Source organism: Rhamphochromis sp. 'chilingali', assembly GCF_963969265.1.
Source record: "Rhamphochromis sp. 'chilingali' genome assembly, chromosome: 8".
Taxonomy (NCBI): Eukaryota; Metazoa; Chordata; class Actinopteri; order Cichliformes; family Cichlidae; genus Rhamphochromis; species Rhamphochromis sp. 'chilingali'.
Window position 1 is genome coordinate 22,876,681 of NC_137935.1, and position 20,129 is coordinate 22,896,809.

The following is a 20,129-nucleotide window of genomic DNA, read 5'->3' on the forward strand; positions in this document are numbered from 1 at the left end:
AAAAATTATTTTGGGATTCCTTGAGGAAATAAGGCTCAAAGTAGTTTTTCTGATGTAGTTTTAACTTCCAGGGTTTTGTGAAATATGCAATAAATGTAAAAAATGTACATTAACCACTGTTGTGAGTTTAGTTTGAGTGGTTAAAAATATGATTTCAGAGAAAACAATGACTACATTTCTAATGTGCTAATGTGTGTATTTGAACTGATGCTAAAAGACAGCGTGCAGTTTTTCTTGCAATCCTCTCACAAGCAAATTAACTGTAGTTGTTACAGTGCTTACAAAGATGAATCACGAGTTTGTACATGCTTCATTAAAAATCCAACTTGATGCAAATTTGCTGCCTATTTTTTATGCAATAATGTTGATAATCACTTTTAAAAATAACTAGGAGATTGTGTATTTTACAGCATGGTGGCAGAAATCTGCATGTAATGCTGATTGACTGGGCTGTTCAGTTACTGCACTGCAGTGCGATGTTTGAGTGGTCATTACGACTGTAGTTTCAATTATAAATAAATGTAAAACTAAATCACTCAATGATTGAAAACAGTACATTTAATAAAGATGTAATAAATATAAACCATTTATTTCATACTTGTGCCAAAAAAGAAAGTTGATCTTAAAGATTTAGATAAATGTCAAAAATTTCAAATTATAATTACAACGTTTACTCAGTTGATCAGAAAAAAATCAAGATGTTTATTCTTTGTAGAAACCTCCAGTCTCCAGTTTGTGGCATTCAAAAAAAAAAATCAGAGGTTTTAAACATGACAAATACTAAAGTAAACCAGTAAATCATCATAACCTGAAATATGCTTCCGTTATATACCTGTGAGTAGACTCAGTAAAGATTGCCAAAATCCTGCAGAACCTTGACATGTCAAATTGTACATTTATTTTAAACAATATAAATAAAGTAAGCAACAAAAAAAAAGTAAAAAAAAAGCTTGAGGTGTAGTGGTGTGTAAAGACTGCATCATCGTGTGCCCATTTTTAAACCACACTGCCTCAGACTCTGAGATAAGTGTTGTAATACTTTTTTCTGCCTCTTAGTTTTGTCAAATGTCACACTTCCCTCCGGGCTGTCTACAAATCCTTCCACAGTGAGAGAAACATACTGACCCGTAACATTCTGCGGGGACCTAAAATCCTTGCCCCCTTTTCTGAGCGTTTAAATCTAATATGCATGCTAAACATACACTGCTTGACAATTTTCTTCGACCATCGCCCCAGTGTAAATTTAGCCCACAGTTGCCCTAAATTAACAGTACTGGTAATTACTAAAATCATTTTTATGTTGCTGTAATAGTTGATTCACCAGTATGCACATGTTCTTTAATAGAAATACCTTTAATGCTAAAATATAATTATTGTTATTATCCATTCATTTTCAGGTTTACTGCTTTACAAAAGTATGAAAAAATAGTAAAGCACATTATTAATATTATTATTTGAGTACGATACCAAATTACACTTAATTACCCGAACAGAGAAATCAGTTTTAGTGGTTTAATGTCTAATAAATTTGTTAAGCACTGTATTTGAAGAATGTGATCATCATTTAGTCAGCGTTCATCGACAAATCCAGGGTAATTACAACTTGGTAATAAGCAAGAATTAAGAATGTGTGAGCAGTATATTTTAGATGCTGACAAAACAAATGTTGGGCCAGTTGATTCTGGATGTAGAAGATATCCATATATTTTGGATATTTAGAACTAGGTGGGGGCTTGGCTCTTAAGTCTCTTAATACTGTGATAAGATCACGGTGAGTCACACCTTTTTCCTCACACTCGACTCCAACATGAGAATGCAATTTTACTCCACAGAGGGGTGCAACAGGGCAGGGATGATACAGAAGCTTCGGGAGACTCCAAGCTTTTCTCACATGTTGATTGGGTCACAAACCAAAGTCGAAGCTTATTTAAAGCACCCAACAGGCTGTTTCGATGTGCCAGACCTTTAGAAAACATGTACAGAGATTGAATATAAATAGTCTATCATTATTTAACTTTACAGTCAGTATTTATATCAAATGAAAATCCATCCAAGATTTTTTTAAGCAACCATGATTGTCCAAAGGTACTAAGAACTTTAATTTAACTAAAAACTTTTCCCATGATTGAATGAGAAGCCATCTACCCCAAAGTAGATGACTTCTACTGATATGCCCTGACAGTGTAGCACCAGCTCTAAAGTTTAATCAGCTGAACGACTCTTTGTTGAATTCGAATGTTGTTCCATTGTATTGAGGTGAGTTACACAGTCGGTGGAGAGTCCTGGAGATGCCCTTCGGTCCGCAGCAGAAAACACCAACACGTTTACTGAAACCACAGAGAAATCAATTTTAACAACAATGTTATACACACGTTTCTACAGCTACGAGACTCACTGGATAGTCCCACTGTACTCACTGTTTGTTGGATTTTCCAATTTCATCAAAGAGTAACTTCCACCTGGGCCGACCAATCTGCATCCTTGATGTGAGTGGGCGGTACTTCTCCTCAGACATGCTCTGCAAAAAAAGCATAAAAAACTAGGATGCTTTGAATTCACATTTGCATTATATGTTACATAAAGTTAATGCTATTACTACTACAGAAAAAAAACATAACAAAGAAACATTTATACTGTTTATGAGAAACATTTTTTGTTTGAGACTTCTATCAGATAAAGTGTACATCTCTCTAAATCAAAAAAGTGAAAAAGTCTGTTTTTTTCTCCTGTTTTCTCCTAGAGGCTAAAAGAATGTGGTATCTAATTTAAGGGCCACCAGTGCTGGACATAGCTGTGTCAGTCTACTGTTAGTAGAGCAAAGGAAATTTAGTCACAAAAAGGTGAATGTAAATGAAATGGGAATCAACCAATAAACTGGCTGGTTTGGTGAACCTTAACACAGTTGGAAATTTGGAGCTTTTGGACATTTATTTTATTTTTATTGCAAAAAAGGGCAATTCAAATGCAATCTGCGTCCAGGACAGCAACAACCACAGTCCACAGTAATGTAAAGAGTAGTTTAACAAATTACTTTCTTGGCTAAGTAGTTAAATAATGTATCCTGTTATTTTTGAGAAAAGCAATGAATAATGTGCCAAACATTTTTGAGTAACCCCAAGGCTGATGGGAACACCCAGCGATGTTGTGTGATGCTAAACGGATAAAAAGACTTCGTCTCCCCGTCGGGGAATCGAACCCCGGTCTCCCGCGTGACAGGCGGGGATACTAACCACTATACTAACGAGGAGATAGCGTGGATTCGGCGTATGCCATACAAAAACAGAAGACGGCCATTGTGACGTTATGCCTATTTGTAATGTATATTTATGTCAATAAGTCCATTGTATGTCCCGTAGCGGACACGGCTAGCTTCAGAATCGACGGCTAACTACTTCCTGTTATACGTCTTTGAAGCTCGCCGCTCGGGCCGCACGCTTAGTTTCTATACGGTAATGTAAATTCTCGGTGGACAAGTCACCGAGGTCACAAAATTTAAAAAAATGAATGAAGTAGGTGCTCGGACCAGAGAGGACCCCAGAGGACTCGAGGCTCCGGACAGTTTAAAATAAGCAAGGGTCCGGTTGGGTCCGACTGACGTAAACTTCGTAATCAGACGTCCACCGCGAGAGTCGCACGAATACGTTCAAAACTCCTCAAAATGTTTTCGATAAACTAATATAACAGAATTATTTTTTTTCTATATTGGTTGGCTGTTACATCGCCTAAAAGAACAAAAGCGTTTGCTTTAATGGAACAGTCTGGAAAACATGCAACAGATACACTTTAAACTGTGCGCTGTAGCTTCTCTCTGTTTGTAAAGCACCGCCCTCTAGTGGGTGGAGTTCTTAAAATCTAACAAAAGATAAACCGAGAAGAGCAAGTGACAATGAAATACAATAAAATTACAAGATTAGCAAAGAGAAACACTGATATGTGTGTGTGTGTGTGTGTGTGTGTGTGTGTGTGTGTGTGTGTGTGTGTGTGTGTGTGTGTGTGTGTGTGTGCCACAATTACCTGCAAGCTGTCTGGTTGACTGATATACAGTTTCAGATTAAAGTAGTCCGGTCTGTTTTCGTTCCAGAGCTAAATGAAAAACATGGTTTGTAGTGTTGCTGATGTGTATTTGATTTCATTCATAAAGTACGATACAGGATATAAATGCAGCATTTATTTTCTAGATTTTTCTGAAATACAGAAGCAGAGGCGAGACTACAAACAGCCTCAAGACTGTGTGAAACCCAGCAAACAAAAAACAGAGGCTTTTTGCTCAAGTCTACAACTTCTGCTGTCTCACAGACACATACACCTCTGACCTTCGTCTGCCGAATGCCACAAACATTTAGAAAACTTGAATTATAGCTTGCCATTTAATTCCAGCATGATTCATATAACATGAAGGTTCTAACAGCCAGAGTTTGTCCTGACCTTGTGATGCAGAGCACACAGCAGCTCTGCGAACCAGTAAAACGACTGGAGTTCCTTGCAGACCCACACAAAATACAACCTCTGCAACCTGAAACCCATCCAGCCATCACTAGGTGTACAGCAGGAAGGAAGGAAGAAGTCCATTGATAAATGCCCAGTCTGTGCATAATTTATAAGCATATAATATATTTTTGTAAGAACTCACAGCAGCGCCCGCAGCACACAGGCGAACGGGGTGACTCCTATTCCGCCGGCAACACAAAGACTGACATCATAGTTGAATACCTCTTCTGACGGACCTCCAAATGGCCCATCAACATAAACTCTGAACATACAATGTGGACAAAAAAAACAACAACACAAAGAAAACAAAAGATCGTTGGCTGAGAAGCTACCAAGATAAATATACACATATGCAATTATATTTCTCCCTTGGGTCAAACACACATAAACATCCTGCATTTGAAATCCTAGTCTGGGTGCAGTTGTGTGTGTGTCTGTCTGTCTGTCTGTCTGTGCTCTGGTGTGTGTGAACTGACAAATAGACAGCAATCCCCCAAATACATAAATATCTCCACAACAGCTGCTCGCTCTCTTGTGTGATCAAGAATACACACACAAAAAATTAGACACAAACTTAACTCAATGTAACACAGAATACTGAGAAGATATTACACATGAAACTACGTAAAAGATAAATAACATGAGGGCCATCCATATGAGGCGTGGTTTGTGAGGTTTGCCATTACTGTCACATAATCATGAATACAGGAATCTGTAACACTTCTGAAATATTTATATTCATGGTCAAAATATATTCCATTATTTTTTTAAAAATGAAATTTGTTCCAACACAGGAGACCAAGGGGGTTTGGGCCTTTGATGGTTTGTTTAACTCATCTGACTGTCTATCAAACACAGAGCAGGAAGAGCACTGAGTCAGAGGTCAAAAGGTTGAAACCTTCAGCCATTCTGGGATTCTGAGGCTTCATGAGAAATCAAGTCAGCCACATTATTTAAGCAGACACACACAGAAACGTACTTGGGGTATCTCCTCTTTTGGGCCATGGGAAGGATCTCCATGTCTATCCTTGGCTCAGGAAGCAGCAGCTGTGTGAATCGTTCTGAGGACAGAGGAGAGGAGATCGTTTCAGGCATGGTGTGATTTGTGAAAAAACCAGAGGGATCTCCTAATGATCACATATACTCTCAAGCCTATTAGAATATTTAGATACATAATGCTTCTGTCAATGTAACTTCCATCTATTCATTTTCTACTGCTTATCTGGGTCCAAGTTGCAGGGGCATGAGTCTGAGCAGAGAATCCCAGACTTGCATCACCTCAGCCTCCTGCAGCTCATCCAGGGTGACACAGAATTGTTTCCACGCCAGCTGTGAGATGTAATCTCTCCAGCGAGTCCTGGTTCTGCCCCAGGGGTCTCCTCTCACTAGGACATACTACAAATACCTCACCTGGGAGGCGTCCAGGAAGCATCCTAGTCAGATCCCTCAACTAACTCAGCAGACTCTTTTCGATGTGCAGGAGCAGCAGCTCTATTCTGACGCCCTCTAAATTGTCCGACCTCCTCATCCTGTCCCTTCGAGTCCCTTGAAACCCTTATATTGATGCTATGATTATTATTCCTTGTAATGCACTAATATCCTTATTCTTTCTCCGATTTATTCAAAAACTGAGAAAAAGAAGGCAGAAATGGACAAGAGGAATCAATGGTTGCAATAGTTGTTAGTTTAAGTTGCAGGCTGCGTCAAGGTGACGTGTTCTTACATTTCCAAGGAGTTGCACGTCAGATTAGGTTGCAGGTAGGGTTATAGGGTTTTAGAAGTGTTTGCAGTTACAAAGTAGCTACGGCATGAATTTCCTACTGAAGCATAAATTCCCAGTAAGAGTTCATAAATTTTTGAAAATTAATTGGCCTGTAACACATTTCCAGCATCATAGGCTACAGGTCCTAACTCATGAATGTCAGTACTGATCTTTCCACTCAAAAACACACTTTATAGCTGCAGGATGTGGCAGTCAGCAGTCCTGGTGCAAAGCTGCAATTCAACAAGTTAAAAAAATATGCACATCTCACCTTTGTGGGGAATTCTCAAGTGAACAATCAGACAAGCATATATTTCTAGAAATTATTTATGAGTCTGCTGTTGCTCTGAATATGGTTCATTTGTCTTTTATTTAGTTAGTTGTAATTTTTACTCTGAATGAATGGTGCTGATTGGCCTACTGGAATGCTGAAAAGTGACAGGCAGTGTCATCTGTCACTGATCATAAGTACTGAAAATGAAAATACATTTCTGATTTTGTTCTTGTTCCCATTATAGACCGTTTTCAGATGTTGACACACACATACCCGGGGAGGTTAAAAATCGAATTACTCATGTACTCCATGTCAGGACTAATGAGCTGCAGTACTCATTGCATCACGTTAGTGTTTATCCTCGGCGTGCCTAAATTTCAGAAACAACTAATGACTGCAACGTAACCTCACATATGCCACATATCAGTACAAAGCCCCATCAGTCATCCTTTTATGATATTAAATATAACCAGAAAAAAATGCAGAGTTGGAGGATACAAGATAAACAAACAAAAATATGCGGGACAAAAAGGCTGAGGGAGAAGCTTGTGCTCAAAAGATCAAAATGCTTAGAAAAACCTTATATGGAGCTGCTTCAAAATAAATCTAGCAACAGTATCTATATGTGATATATGTCCCAACACTGGTCATGAGCAATGCAACTAAAAGTACAGATATCGTTACCATGCAGAGATGTAGGCCCTTTCAGTACATCATTTCTGTCCTTCTCATTTCATCCTGTCATCCAGGATGATTAACTTCCCTTGGTGTGTATTAGGGTGTGTACCAAAGCAAGTGGAAAGGACAGTAAGTGTTTTAGCCAGAACTTCCACTAAAAGATATTTCCTTAAAGTTGGCTGCATGGTAACCAGTCCCTTTTCCTGAACAGACTGCACATACTGTGTCCAAATGACATCAAGTCCTCGTTCTGGTTTTATTAGTTAATGGAGTTCAAGAATGGTAAAAACTGCATTCTTGCCATTTTTAACATTCTTGAACTCCATTAACTAATGTGTCATCTAGGAAGATGATGAACCTGTGGGAACAATCTTGGCCTTGAGGTAAAGAAGGAGTCTTGCACACACTCACTCACACACACAAGGAGAAAAAAACAGGGGATGATTACACACATCAGAATGCAGCTCTTCAGAAATGTGTCCTCAGCAGAGAGAACAAAACAAAACAGCTTCCATCCTGTCAGCTTTGATAGGGAATAGAAACTGTGTGTCACTCTTTTCTCTGTGTGTGTGTGTGTATGTGTGAGCCCACCAGTCCAGTCTCCCACAACTCGCAGATGGATGCCCAAAGTTTCCTTGTTCTCTGTGGGACACTGTGAGGAGTTAAAGGGCTGACAGTTACTCAAAATACAAACACACACGTTAACACACAGAGACACGTGCAGCTAACACAAGAAAAACTGGCATACACACAAACACATGGGTCAGCACATATACAATACATAGCTATAGCTCTTTTCACTAAATTTAACAATCTACACACACACACACACATTGATGGACACACACACGCACGGCCTTCCTGTTGGCAGACAGTGTTACTAGCCTCAGGGGTCTGTCTGCTCTCTGTCAGAGTGATTCTCTACCCTCCTCCTCAAAGCTCTATAACACACCAGGCATAGGCATGCACAGTTATTGTGCTCCTTTGTGGGAATCAGTGGGTTTTGTATGTGGCTGCGTGTGTGTGTGTGTGTGTGTGTGTGTGTTTGTGTGTAAATGATTCCATCCCTTCCTGCTGTGCGAGCATACAGGGATTTCTTTATCTTCTCCTACTGTATCATGGAATCTGAACTAATCCCGTAAGCATCAATACACAGCGTGAAACACAATATTACTGCACAGCCCAGGTGTCAGTCAAGTGCCAGTCATCAGCAGAGGGTGTGTTGAGTATCTACTAATAAACATCTGCATTCACATGTGTATACAGAATATATGTGTGCTTGCACTGTGTCACGACAGAGGAATGCGTTAAAGCGGGCTGCAGTAGGTCTTACCATTGTGAGCGTGAAGGGATGGTTCTCAAATGAGGAGACACCTGGGCAGTTAAGAAGAATATGCTGAGAAAAAAGAGGAGGACGGGAAGTCGCAGAGAGCCAGCAGGATGTAAAAGAAGGAGGACGGGGGGATTAGAGAGGGGGTATGTCGAGAGAAAGAAATCATCAGATGAATCAAACGAGTGGAATTTCCCTTCTCTCCAAAAAGCAGCGGATATTTGACCAACTCACCTGTCCAGGTCGAGCTTTGAAGTTCTTTTTCAGCATGCGCAACTCCACGACATCACAAGGGTGCCTGATGACTGTCACTATGGTAACAGGGTCACGGCTCTGGATGTAGCGGTAGAAACGCTCCACACAGTAGAGACAGAGAGGACCAGACACCCACAGCCACGTCTACAGAAACAACACAGCACAAACCAGGCATATGGGATAGATAATGAAAGCAGTTTCACAAAGACAGCTTTATGTCATGTGTGTTGCTCTCCTGAGTTTATTTTTTTTGCGATGTCACTATGTTACAAAATCTCAGCAGTTACTCTGGTGTGACCCCAACACTGTCACATAAAAGGAAAGATCTGAAAAATCAATGACTTAATAGCTCATGTGGCTCATGATCCATCACAGTTCCTGGTTACTGAAACGAGTGGACTACAGAAAGAAAAAGTTTTGTTGGTTCCAACTTTGTTTGGTCTTTTTGTAGATAATGGCTCCCACTGTGGTTCTCTGGACTCTCAAAATCTTAGAAATTGCTTTGTAATTCTTTCCAGACTGAAAGATATCAGTGACTTTGCTGTTTATCTTGAGATTCTTAAGATCATGACATGATGTGTCATTTTTTAAAATCTTTCACTTTACTTCACTTTGTCAGACAGGCTGTATTTAAGTGATTTCTTGATTCAACAGGTCTGGGAGCTATCAGGCTTGAGTGAGGCTAGCTTTCCAGAAACTCTGCTTTATCGCAGTTAATTCACGATTTAACAAGCAGAGAGTGATTTCATTTATTTTGCCCAGTCAGTTAAGTCTTTATTTAAAAAGTGCATTTTGTATTTACTCCCACAAAGGGGGCAAATACTTTCGCGCAGCACTGTAAGCAAACCAATGACTGCTGCCGCTGTTCTGGTGGTATCAGTATTTGAAAAGTGGCTTGAATCATGAGGCTTGGCGACTGGAATCTTTGCATAATAAAGGCCATTCAAACTACAGCAGCCGAATTTTCCCTCGGGAATGTATCTAAGTCGGCGAATGTTAGTACAGAAATGTGTACCAGGTATTTTCTATCAAAGCTTTGTAATTCCATCAGCCTGCTCCCCATCACAATAACCCGAGGAGTCTGAATCAAGTCCAGCTGAAAAGAGAGAGTACGCTCACAAGAATAAATACTAAATCGACTGATATCACAGTGTGAGGTTTTTCTCTTCCTTTCTGTTGGCAGTTACCTGTAACAGACTAATTGCTCGCAGCTTCAGTAAAGCCCTGGGAGCACAACTGTACTTAAGGGGGGATTTATGGAACCAGCTCGTTGCTTAACGACCAAGTGCAAACACATCATCACACACGCAGGAGGAAACACACACAAAAACAGGCCTTGATGTAGAGAAAGGATGCAGCCCCTTCCTAGCAGTATTACACCCCTGCTCAATGGGACCAGCTCCTACCAACACTTCCCAAATACCCAGCATTCATCCAAAAGCCCCAACCACAAACCCTAAAACACTGACGAAGACTTAAACAAACATTTCCTTCAACTCAAACCAAAACACAAACACATGTAAATATGCTCATAACACACATGCCTGGACCACTCACACACACACACACACACACACACACACACACACACACACACACACACACACACACACACACACACACACACACACACACACTCTGACCTGGGGATAATGTGGCTGGAAGCGAGCGTCCTCGTTGCATCGCCTCTCCTCTTCTTCACTCGTGTCCAGTTCATCTCCCTGCTGCTCGGTGCTGCTCTGGTTGGCTCTGAAGCAACCAGGGGGGTGTGCCTCTATGTTGGTCTGATATTTTAGAGCTCCACTGATGAAAACAACATAATGTTTTCATCAGTCACACTTTAGCACATTTACTCATCACTCTTTTACGACTACTCAGGCAAAATAGATTTAAAATGAAAACTAGGGGCTGACAGTTCAACCACACAGAAGAACAAACAGGCGCGAACAAGCACTTGGCTGAATGGGATGACTAGTACCTGCATTTGAATTTCACCTGAAAGACTTTCAGTTCCTTGGAAAAAGAAATGACTCTGTGTGTTGCATAAGTGTAGAGGGGAAACCCAAACACCCACATGCACTGTTAGTGCTACCTACCCAACCATGTGTATCATCAGGATGACGTAGAAAACAATGAAGAGGTTGTGTGTGTACCAGAAGATCTCATAGTTGGACATGCTGTAATAAATTACAAGACGATCAGAGTTTACTAAGGACATGATGTACAGACTCCCAGCTCAGAGCCTGAGTGAGGAGAACATCAAAGATCAGTAAAGAGGTCGTTACACAGAACAACCCCCCATAAACACTGCAGACAACAACCAAGCTCTGTATTCTCCCTTTTCGAATGCAGCTCTTTTTAAATGGTAACTAAGATATACACAACGTGGCTAAGATATCCTGTTACACCCAACAATGTCATACGATTCTTCTGGTTCTGTACTAACCAAAACAGCTTAATCTGTCAACCATTCTCCAGAAACAACAACTAAACACAGCATAAATCTCTTTTAAGAACTTAAAAGAGAAACTATTAGAGCAACGTATCGCTCTCTGGCATGCAGTACAAAGCTCTGTTGTTTCTCTGAGTTAACTGTACTTGATCATGAAGTGGAATGATGCTAGAAGAGATTACTCAAGCTATCCCAATCTATCATTCCTGGGAAAGTGGAAGGAATCTTTGGAGAGGAAAGTTCCATTTCAAAAAATAAATACATAAAATTATTGCATCTTGGAATTCATTTCATGCATATTCTCACTTGAAATAAATTAAACACTGTGGCCTGTGACTTTTTCTTTTTTTTACATTAAGCTGTAAAAGTGGGCTTCTCTTCAAAGTCGTTAGATGAGATCATAGAGCACACATTTTCTCCTCCATGGGCATCGTAACGCAAAGCTTCTCACAACTCAACACTTTCTAATGTTAAAGGCAACAGGGAGCAGACATGAAGGTACTGCAATCCGTAAAACATAAATAACCTTGGAGACTTTAAAGTAAGTTCATATCCGTGGATCACTGACTCATTAAGCAGGTATTCTTCTGCTGTGCAGCCGCCATCATCCCACCACTCCAGCCACTTAGCCAAATTCTTATCTAAAGCCTTAAGTGGTCTGGAAAAGCCTCTTATCCCCTGTTCAATTACCGAGGAAATCAGGGAGACCGTTCGGAAGACTAATACACGTATAGTGAGTGACCCACTATGACCTGAATAAGGACAGAGCTGTGATTTTCTCTCCCACAACCTTCTGTTATTGTGCCTCCTCATGGTCTCCAGCTTACATTTCACTTTGACTAACACAAAATGAGTCATGAGCTCAGACAGAAAGAGAAAAGCGAAGAAACACAACACAGAGATACTGATGTCTCGCCTTCTGTCTGACAGACAGACATAAATACAAATCATGTTTGTATCGAGGAACGGAGACGTGGAGCCGGGCTCCAATTCATCCCAATTACAGTTGCTCATCAAGTCTATGAGGGTTCTTTCCTCGCTTCTATTAATACAAAGACTATGATGACTATTATAATGGTGGTCTGATTTAGCCTACCGTACACAGTAGGAGGAGGATATGAACATCAGGAAGAGGATGAGGACCAGCAGCACACCAGTGACTCCTGGGACTAAAGACAATAACTCAGTTACAGAATGGAGACAAACCCAACAAAGTACTTAGGGGTCACAAACATACATATAAAAATACACATAAGGGAATTGTCTGCTCACACGTTTAAAGCAATATTTGCCATTTAATTTAATATAAAAACTGAATTTCAAAAACACAACATGACTTCCTATTCTTTCTAAAGCCACTAATCTGTACCATAGTGCATGACAAAGAGTAGTCCTTACTTGTGGTCAGAATAATCAGCATGGGGTCCTAGGAAAGAAAGCAGAAAATAAGAATTGTGTTCACTCTTCTGCATCTGTTTCTGTGAGGACCGATGAAGAGTTTTTGATCTCGCAGAGGAAGCCAAGTCTGTGCTTTGGAGAGAAAACTGTCTGCAGGCTTCTTTCCAACACATCACTTCAGCTGGTGACTTTCTAGAATGTTCTTGAAGGTGAGCTAATCAGCAGACAAAATCTCCAGACGACTAGCTTTGGCTAAAAGTGTGGACATATTTGGATATTTCCCTCACTTGCTCAAACAGGTTGATGCTTTCAGATTTAGAGATTGGTGTGCTTCACAATGAATGCTTCTCTGATTATGTAACAGTAGCTTAAGCTTTGATATAAAAGACAGTTAATCATCTGGCAATCCAGCAATCATGTTTTCTTTTAGTGGATGTTTTACATTGTGAATGACCAGGTGTGCAGGACTGTTTTGCTCATGTGCTCCAGATGTGGTCAGACAACAGGTTTCAAGCATGTCTTGAAACTGGAAGCACAGGGTTTGCGGTGGGACGTGTCACTGTGATGGTGAGTTCAGGGGGGTGTGCTTGAGTCTCACCTCTCCTCTGTAGCGAGCCAAATTGAGAGCCGGAAAGTCATCTGAGTATCTCACACTGAATCTGACAACATTAACCAGGTGGGCAGAAACGTGCATAACTAGAGGAGAAACAAAACGTTACACTGTGCTGATTTAAAACACATTTAGTGCGCACATACAAGACTTCAAACAGACACGCTCTCACTTAATTATACATGTTCAAATGAACTGCCGTCAGAAACTCATACAAACATTTCTTTGTCTATTCAGCAAAAACTCAGCAAAACAACCTCCCCACTTACTAGCTGGCACACACACACACACACACACACAGGACACACACTCCTAGCTGACATCATGGCCAAACCACGCAGTTGTTCAACAGCTGATGGAATTAGAGGGTGTGATCACGAGACACAAGGGTCCTATTTTCCCTACTCACATCCTTCGTCACTCCCACTGCCTCCTCTATTGCTCTCTTTTCTTTCCTCCTCCTCTCCGTCTGTCTCTCCCGCTGCCTCCCTTTGTAGTCATTTGTTGTCTCTGAGTTTTGTTTTTCAGCACATGAGAACTTTGCCCCGGGGTTGGGGGCGGGGGGACGCATATGCATAGGGAACTGCTGAGTAATGTTTAATGAGTTGAGAGGTGAGTGATGATGAAGATAAAAGAAGAACTTAAGTTTACAGGCAAAGAACAGATGCCAGCATTTGAAGTTTTTTTTTTTTAAATTTTTTTAATTTCTGTCATTCTGCTGCCAAAATCTCAGCCGATCAACCCAGGCTGGAATATCCGTGAAACCACAGAAAGGAAGATTTTAACCGACGTTCCCAGTCCCCAGATAATGGATTGCTTCTTTCTGACCATTTTGGTTTTAAGTAAAATGTCACTCCAACTGTTATATGGGCCGTGATAAAATGTGCTCTGAAGAAAATACAGGCATTCTGTTTCTATTTAATGCAAGTTAGCATGCTGATGTATGAATGTAAGCTGGTGAACATCAGCCTTTCTCTTCCATGGAGATGAACCTGCTTAATAAGCAATCAAGTAACGCAGTTTGATTGGTTAAACACTCTCAGCTGATGAATGAATGGCCTTATTTATCACTTTATCAGTAATCAGTAATGCATAATTTTGACAATCATCGTCTGGCCAGCTCGTCTCCGCAACCACCATTAATCACATTAATTAGTCAGATATTTAGAGCGAGGCAGGACCTTTTTACAATGCCCGAATCTCTGCTGCAGGAAAGCTCACAGCATGTGGCTTACCACTAACTTTACCTGCGGTTCAGCTTTTTGTGACACATGCAAGTAACTATAAGAAACAGCAATGCTGGTCAGGCTTCCCAGAAACATATGAATGAATAAGAGGAAGACCCCTGCAAAGAAGAGAGCCACTGGACCCACGGCTGCTTGAGGCTCCCATGATGTCATAGGAGACCCATAAGAATAACATACACACAGGACACGTAGACAGTAAAAAGAAACACAAACAGCAAGAAGAGCATCACAGCTGGTTCAGCAGAAATGCTGAGCTAGCATGGATTCATGTGTACACATTCAGCACGCAGACTAACACAGACAGGCACACAGTGATACATGAATGAATATGAGGCAGGGTGACGAGTGACAGCTTTTACCAGAAAAGATGCAGATGGCAACGCCACACGCCACATGAAAGGTCTTGGACTTGTCCAGCAGTCTGCGTGTCTTTCTGCTTGATATCTGCATCAGTGTGTGTGTCACACAGACAATAGTATTATTCACGTGGCTGGGATTCAATGAAAACACCAACTAATCCTCTTCCTTCTACCCTAATCAAGACTGCAATCCTTTTATGTTTCTATATTCATATTTGCCTCTGTATTTTTTAGCAGTTCTTTTACAATATATGAGTCGCTTTTACAGAATAAGCCCCACAACCTGTTTTCACTGATACAACCAAACCCACTTGGAAGTTCTTCTTCCCGTCCCTAAAAACTCCAATGATCCATCCGAGCTGTAGTATTTCTTACCATCCGTGTTCCTCGTACAAAGGTCACCAGAGAGCGGCACATGGGCAAAAGCACCAAGCTGCAGTTCAGGTTTAGCACAGTTGCAGATGCCCTGCTGATGCACAATCCTAGCTGGGAAAGACACACACACACACAGACACACACACACACATACATTGTTAGGCAAGTTGCCAACACTAGGCCTCATTTGGTGGGTGTAAAGTGGCCTGGTGGATTAAGGTGCACATTTTTGATTATTCCCATTCAGATATCAGCTATTCAATCATGGCCAATTGAATAGCTCGTAGTGCTAGATAAAACTACCTTTGTCTTTCTCAGAATAGAGAGCTAAGGACCCCTTTAGGAGTCTGTTAGTCTTTAAATGGAAGACATTCATTTATTTTGAAAGTCATCCAGTTTTTGGCTTTAAAAAGAGATTTAAAAAGACTGGAAAACACTGTTTATTCTCTAAGTATACACTCAAAGACTCTTCTGACTACACCACTGTTTTGCCACCACTTGCAAGTTTTACAGTCTGTCATCCTTTCAGTACAGAGCAGGTTATGTAGAGGCCCCTAACACGTTGATGACAAGTGGACAGTTTACCTGAAGCGACACAGGGGGGACGTCTGCTGTGTAATGTGGTTTTACAAATCTTAATCTTAGAGCCCGACAATTGAAGCTGTTTTCAAGCTTAAAAGCCGGACGTCCTTTGGCATCTTGTAAACACAGCACATTTAAACACTTTCTTGGCAGCCTGAGCGTGCGCTGCAGGTGCCGTCTCTTCTGATTATCCCCAAGAAACTGAAATGACTGGTGTGAGAGATGAAGGTAAGCACAGATCAAAGACGGAGAGCGCGTCTGAAACTGGAGTCCAGCCTTTGAAGGGATGGGGGATTTAAATAGCGGTAAAGATTTGTGATGGCTGTAAGAGATGCAACATAATATAGGAAGTGCGCTTAAAACAATGTGATTCCTTAAGGCGGCAGCAGCTTCTGGTCAGTCACCAGTTTCAAGTGATTAGCTGTCACAGTGTGCTGTACAACAGATGCTGAAATATAAGAATGTGGTGAAACAACTGGTCAAGAGTTAAAATCTACATATAGCAGATGATGGGGGAAGACCAGCATGCTTATAAATCAGACGCCTACACCTTTGAAAGACTTCCCACACACACACGTTCACTCAGCATACCTTACTAAGAACAGCTGACGCCAAAACCAAGCAGGAGGTCTGATATCCTCCCTGCTTTCTGTACATCCCCAAAACCCGATTTACACAGGTGAAGGAGAAAAGTTGGATATATGAAGTTTGAGCTGGATTCAGTTTGCCTTCGAAATACATCTCCGTCTTGCATGTACACACGTACACGTGCAGACACACACATAAGCTTAAGCCCTCTGGTAAGGCATTCAGTCAAGCCAGCAGCGTGCCCACACTTGCCCCTCTCTCCCCTTTGCTATCCACTGTACACGCAGTGCAATAGCTCGCACATGCTGCTCGCTGCCACATCTAATTTTATCACTTCCAGCTTTACCTTTGTTTTTTTCATCTGCTGGCTTTTCATACTAGCTTTAACAACTTCATTTACAAATACTCGTACTGTATTATATGTGCTAAACTTTGTTCTTGGCACATTTCAGTTATCAGTTTGGAGTTTGTTCAGCACAATTTGATATATTTTTAAACACAGAATCCAGGTGAGTGCTTTTGTTTTTGCTATATTTGCATAAAAAATGTGATTTTTGGGAGAAAATCACAGATCTGGTGCAGAAGTAATGACTGCAATTATTATTTCCAAAGACAAGGAACTTTTTCACTCACACAAGCATGCATCGAGAGTCACACACCCACGCCCACAGAGACACCATTGAGACCTTGTGACAAAAATTACACCACATGAGCGAGCAGGCATTAAAATCTAAACCTGATTCTATGTGTGTGTGACTGGTTGACCCAGCTCATGTCCCTGCTGCCTGGTTCTGGAGGTCACAATAACAAGCCAATACACGTGGTGCTTTTATCTCTTCCTTAACAACAATAAGAATCAAATTTTTCGCAGAAAATAGTGTAAAAGTCACACACACAACCTTGTTTAGTTGTGGAATTATGAAGAGCACTGTAGGTCTACTGAATAAAGCTACTGTCAGCGGTTCCCTTACTCACAAGAACCAGGGATTTTTCACTTATCAGCCAAAATATGTGAATCACTACATCATGGAGCTACACTTTGTAGGCCTTATGAAGGTACATGATTTATAACTAATCTCAAATGATATGGTGGAAATGACAGGGCAGAGGAAAAAGCGTGATTTCAGAAGACGAAAGTCACTTATACGTTTCTCACAGCTGGTAAAAACACAGCTGCTACTTATATCATTAAGAGTGACCTTGTTATTTTCAGTTTTCTTTTGTGAATGTTAGCTGGCATCAACAATATCATGACCCTCAGGGTCACTGATGAGTTTTTCCTGTCTCACATGACAAGATGTACAAAAATAAAAATCTTGAAAAATCTGTTTATGTCTAATCAAACATATGCAGCTAAGAAAGGGTTTGATGTAAGGGCTCAGTAAAGGGTCCGTTTCCTTCTTTAAGCTTGGTTCAAAACAACACATCTAGAAAGTGCATGTAAATGTATCAGGTCTCACCCCGAGCATCTTGTAGAGGTAGTGGTATTGCTGTCCAGTGAAGTAGAGCAGGAAGGTGCTGATGAACAGCCAGGTGTTAACTCCCAGCCACAGAATCTACCCCCACACACACGCAGAGAGACACACACACACACGGAACACATCATCACAAACAGCACAAGAAATTGCCTGTAAACGTCTCGTGCACATCTGTATCTGAGTTCAGGCCACAGCTGCCCTACAATAGCCAAGCAGACTGCATGGATACAACATGTACTAAACACAGTAACTGAGCAGCAACAGATTCATTTGAGCGTTCTTGGAGAATTGTGTAAGTTAAAGATAAATAACAGATATATTAACGAGTCAGTTAACAGATTTAAGTGGAGATGGGTGGTTTTCAAATGTCAGACAAAAACTTTCCCCACCAGGACGAAGTACTTCCCTCCTTCGTTGGCCACCCAGCTCCGCGCCGACACAACCATGATGCCTTCAGGGGCTCAGCAGCTGCCCAAACTTTTCACCAAAGCTCCGGTGCGGTCAAGATCTCAGAGACTCGTCCTCCCTGCAGCTCTGCCTCAGTCTGTATGCCAGACTGCAGTGTCCACAGAGCAGCCGGTGCCTGCTCAGTCCAACCTCCCAGGAACTCCTCCGTTCACAGTGCATTTTCACTTTTTAGCCACCACAGCTCTTTCTCTCTCTGCCCCTCTCACCAGTCCCCCCCATGAACGACACGCAAGGACATTAAGACAGCAGCTTCCCTAAAACATCGTGAATTTATAAAAATACACAGGACGTGCTCATTGAAACCACAAACACACTTGGGGGGAACAATAAACTACGATTAATCGCACCTTGCTGCGTTTTTCTGGCACTAGAGGGCGCTATAGACAAGCGTATCCCCGTGAAGTCTCCCATCTTTGACTCTTATAAGGTACTTTTAAAAAATTATACTTACACTTTTAATCACACATTTTAATTGCTGTTTTTTAATTACAAAGAGTTGCAAAGTTGAAGTTTATTTGAAGCCGGAGTGTCACACTCTTTCTTTTGTCTGATCTGAAGTGGGGTTGGTAGGTCGATAATCAAAGGAGCTTGCAAAGAAAAGCGTCTGGACTTCTTTAAGTTGCTTGAAGACGTTTCACCTCTCATCCGAGAAGCTTCTTCAGTTCTAAGGTCAAAGGTCAAAGAACTGAAGAAGCTTCTCGGATGAGAGGTGAAACGTCTTCAAGCAACTTAAAGAAGTCCAGACGCTTTTCTTTGCAAGCTCCTTTGACTACGATGACCTGGATGACTGAGAACCTTCACAGACACGTAGGTCGATAATAACTTGCCTGACTTTAAAGGACAATTATTTTATTTTAAAAAATTCCATTTAACTAAACCAAACACTTTAAAGTACAGACGAACAGTCTGGAAAAAAAATACACTGACAATTTTTTGAAGTAAACAACTAATGTGTTGTAGTCTTTATGACAATTTTAGCAGGCATGATGTTAACAATGCAATTAATTGAAAAATATGGTAAATGGACTGGTTCTTATATAGCGCTTTTCCACTCTTCTGAGCACTCAAAGCGCTTTACACAACTTGTGCATTCACCCATTCACACAAGCACAACTGACATTCACACTCCGATGAATGCATCGGAGAGCAATTTCGGGTTAGTATCTTGCCCAAGGATATTTGGCATGCAGACTAGGGGAAGCCGGGAATTGAACCACCAACCTTCCGATCAGTAGATGACCTGCTCTACCACCTGAGTTACAGCCACCCAAATAGTTATAGATTTTACGCTTTAGCACACACAAAGAGCCATGTAGTGGAACTATAATAATAACTTTTATATTACCAAGAAATTATTAACACTGACTTATTAACGTATTAACTTATTAATGTGCTGTTTATGCAATAAGAAACCACTGAGATGAAGCTACTTCCGGCTGCTCCCTCTTCTTCACGAGGGGTAACAGGGGGTATCTCTGCATGTTTGATTTGGCACTGGATGGCCTTCCTGATCCAACACCAAAGGACAGTTGACCACAGAGAAATTATTGCTAAAATTATAACTGTATAATCACTGTGAGAGATATTAGATGTTTGATTTGAATTTTTGCTAACAAACTAAGAATTGCTGTTTGGGGAGATGCATGTCAGAGTCCATGTTATTGTGATTATGACCTTTAGATCTCTGCATGGACAAACACCAGCATACATCAGAGAACATTTACACCCATAGGTCCCCAGAGGTCTCTGAGGTCATGTGATCAGGTCCTTGTGTATCATCCAAGG

The 20,129-nt window shown here is 41.0% G+C and overlaps 1 protein-coding gene across 3 annotated transcripts; it reads right to left on the minus strand.

Annotated features, from left to right (window-relative positions):
• Positions 1–80: 80 nt before the first annotated feature.
• nox4 (NADPH oxidase 4) lies at positions 81–18,657 on the minus strand. Of its 3 annotated transcripts, none has more exons than XM_080889758.1 (18): positions 18,266–18,657; positions 17,859–17,954; positions 15,229–15,339; positions 14,854–14,938; positions 13,236–13,333; positions 12,638–12,665; positions 12,336–12,408; positions 10,884–10,964; positions 10,431–10,590; positions 8,767–8,931; positions 8,536–8,598; positions 7,794–7,854; positions 5,468–5,549; positions 4,631–4,750; positions 4,426–4,534; positions 4,015–4,083; positions 2,418–2,518; positions 81–2,327 (listed from the first exon to the last, which is right to left on the minus strand). In XM_080889758.1, the coding sequence occupies exons 1-18, from the start codon at positions 18,320–18,322 to the stop codon at positions 2,207–2,209; spliced, it is 1,680 nt and encodes a 559-aa protein (XP_080745884.1). In that variant the 5' UTR covers positions 18,323–18,657; the 3' UTR covers positions 81–2,206. The 3 variants fall into 3 exon arrangements, with proteins under 3 accessions (XP_080745884.1, XP_080745886.1, XP_080745885.1); XM_080889760.1 differs by having other exon boundaries at positions 15,229–15,335; positions 18,266–18,308; XM_080889759.1 differs by lacking the exon at positions 10,884–10,964.
• Between the last annotated feature and the right edge of the window lie 1,472 nt (positions 18,658–20,129).

What these genes read in the sequence shown, in the direction of transcription:
- nox4 (XM_080889758.1), bottom strand. Translation starts at nt 18,322, where the DNA reads ATGGTTGTGTCGGCGCGGAGCTGGGTGGCCAACGAAGGAGGGAAGTAC. An exon ending in CAAAAGAGGAGATACCCCAA is followed by an intron (nt 4,751 to 5,467) that starts GTACGTTTCTGT and finishes TTGTATGTTCAG; the next exon opens with AGTTTATGTTGATGGGCCAT. An exon ending in GTCAACCAGACAGCTTGCAG is followed by an intron (nt 2,519 to 4,014) that starts GTAATTGTGGCA and finishes CTTTTTTTGCAG; the next exon opens with AGCATGTCTGAGGAGAAGTA.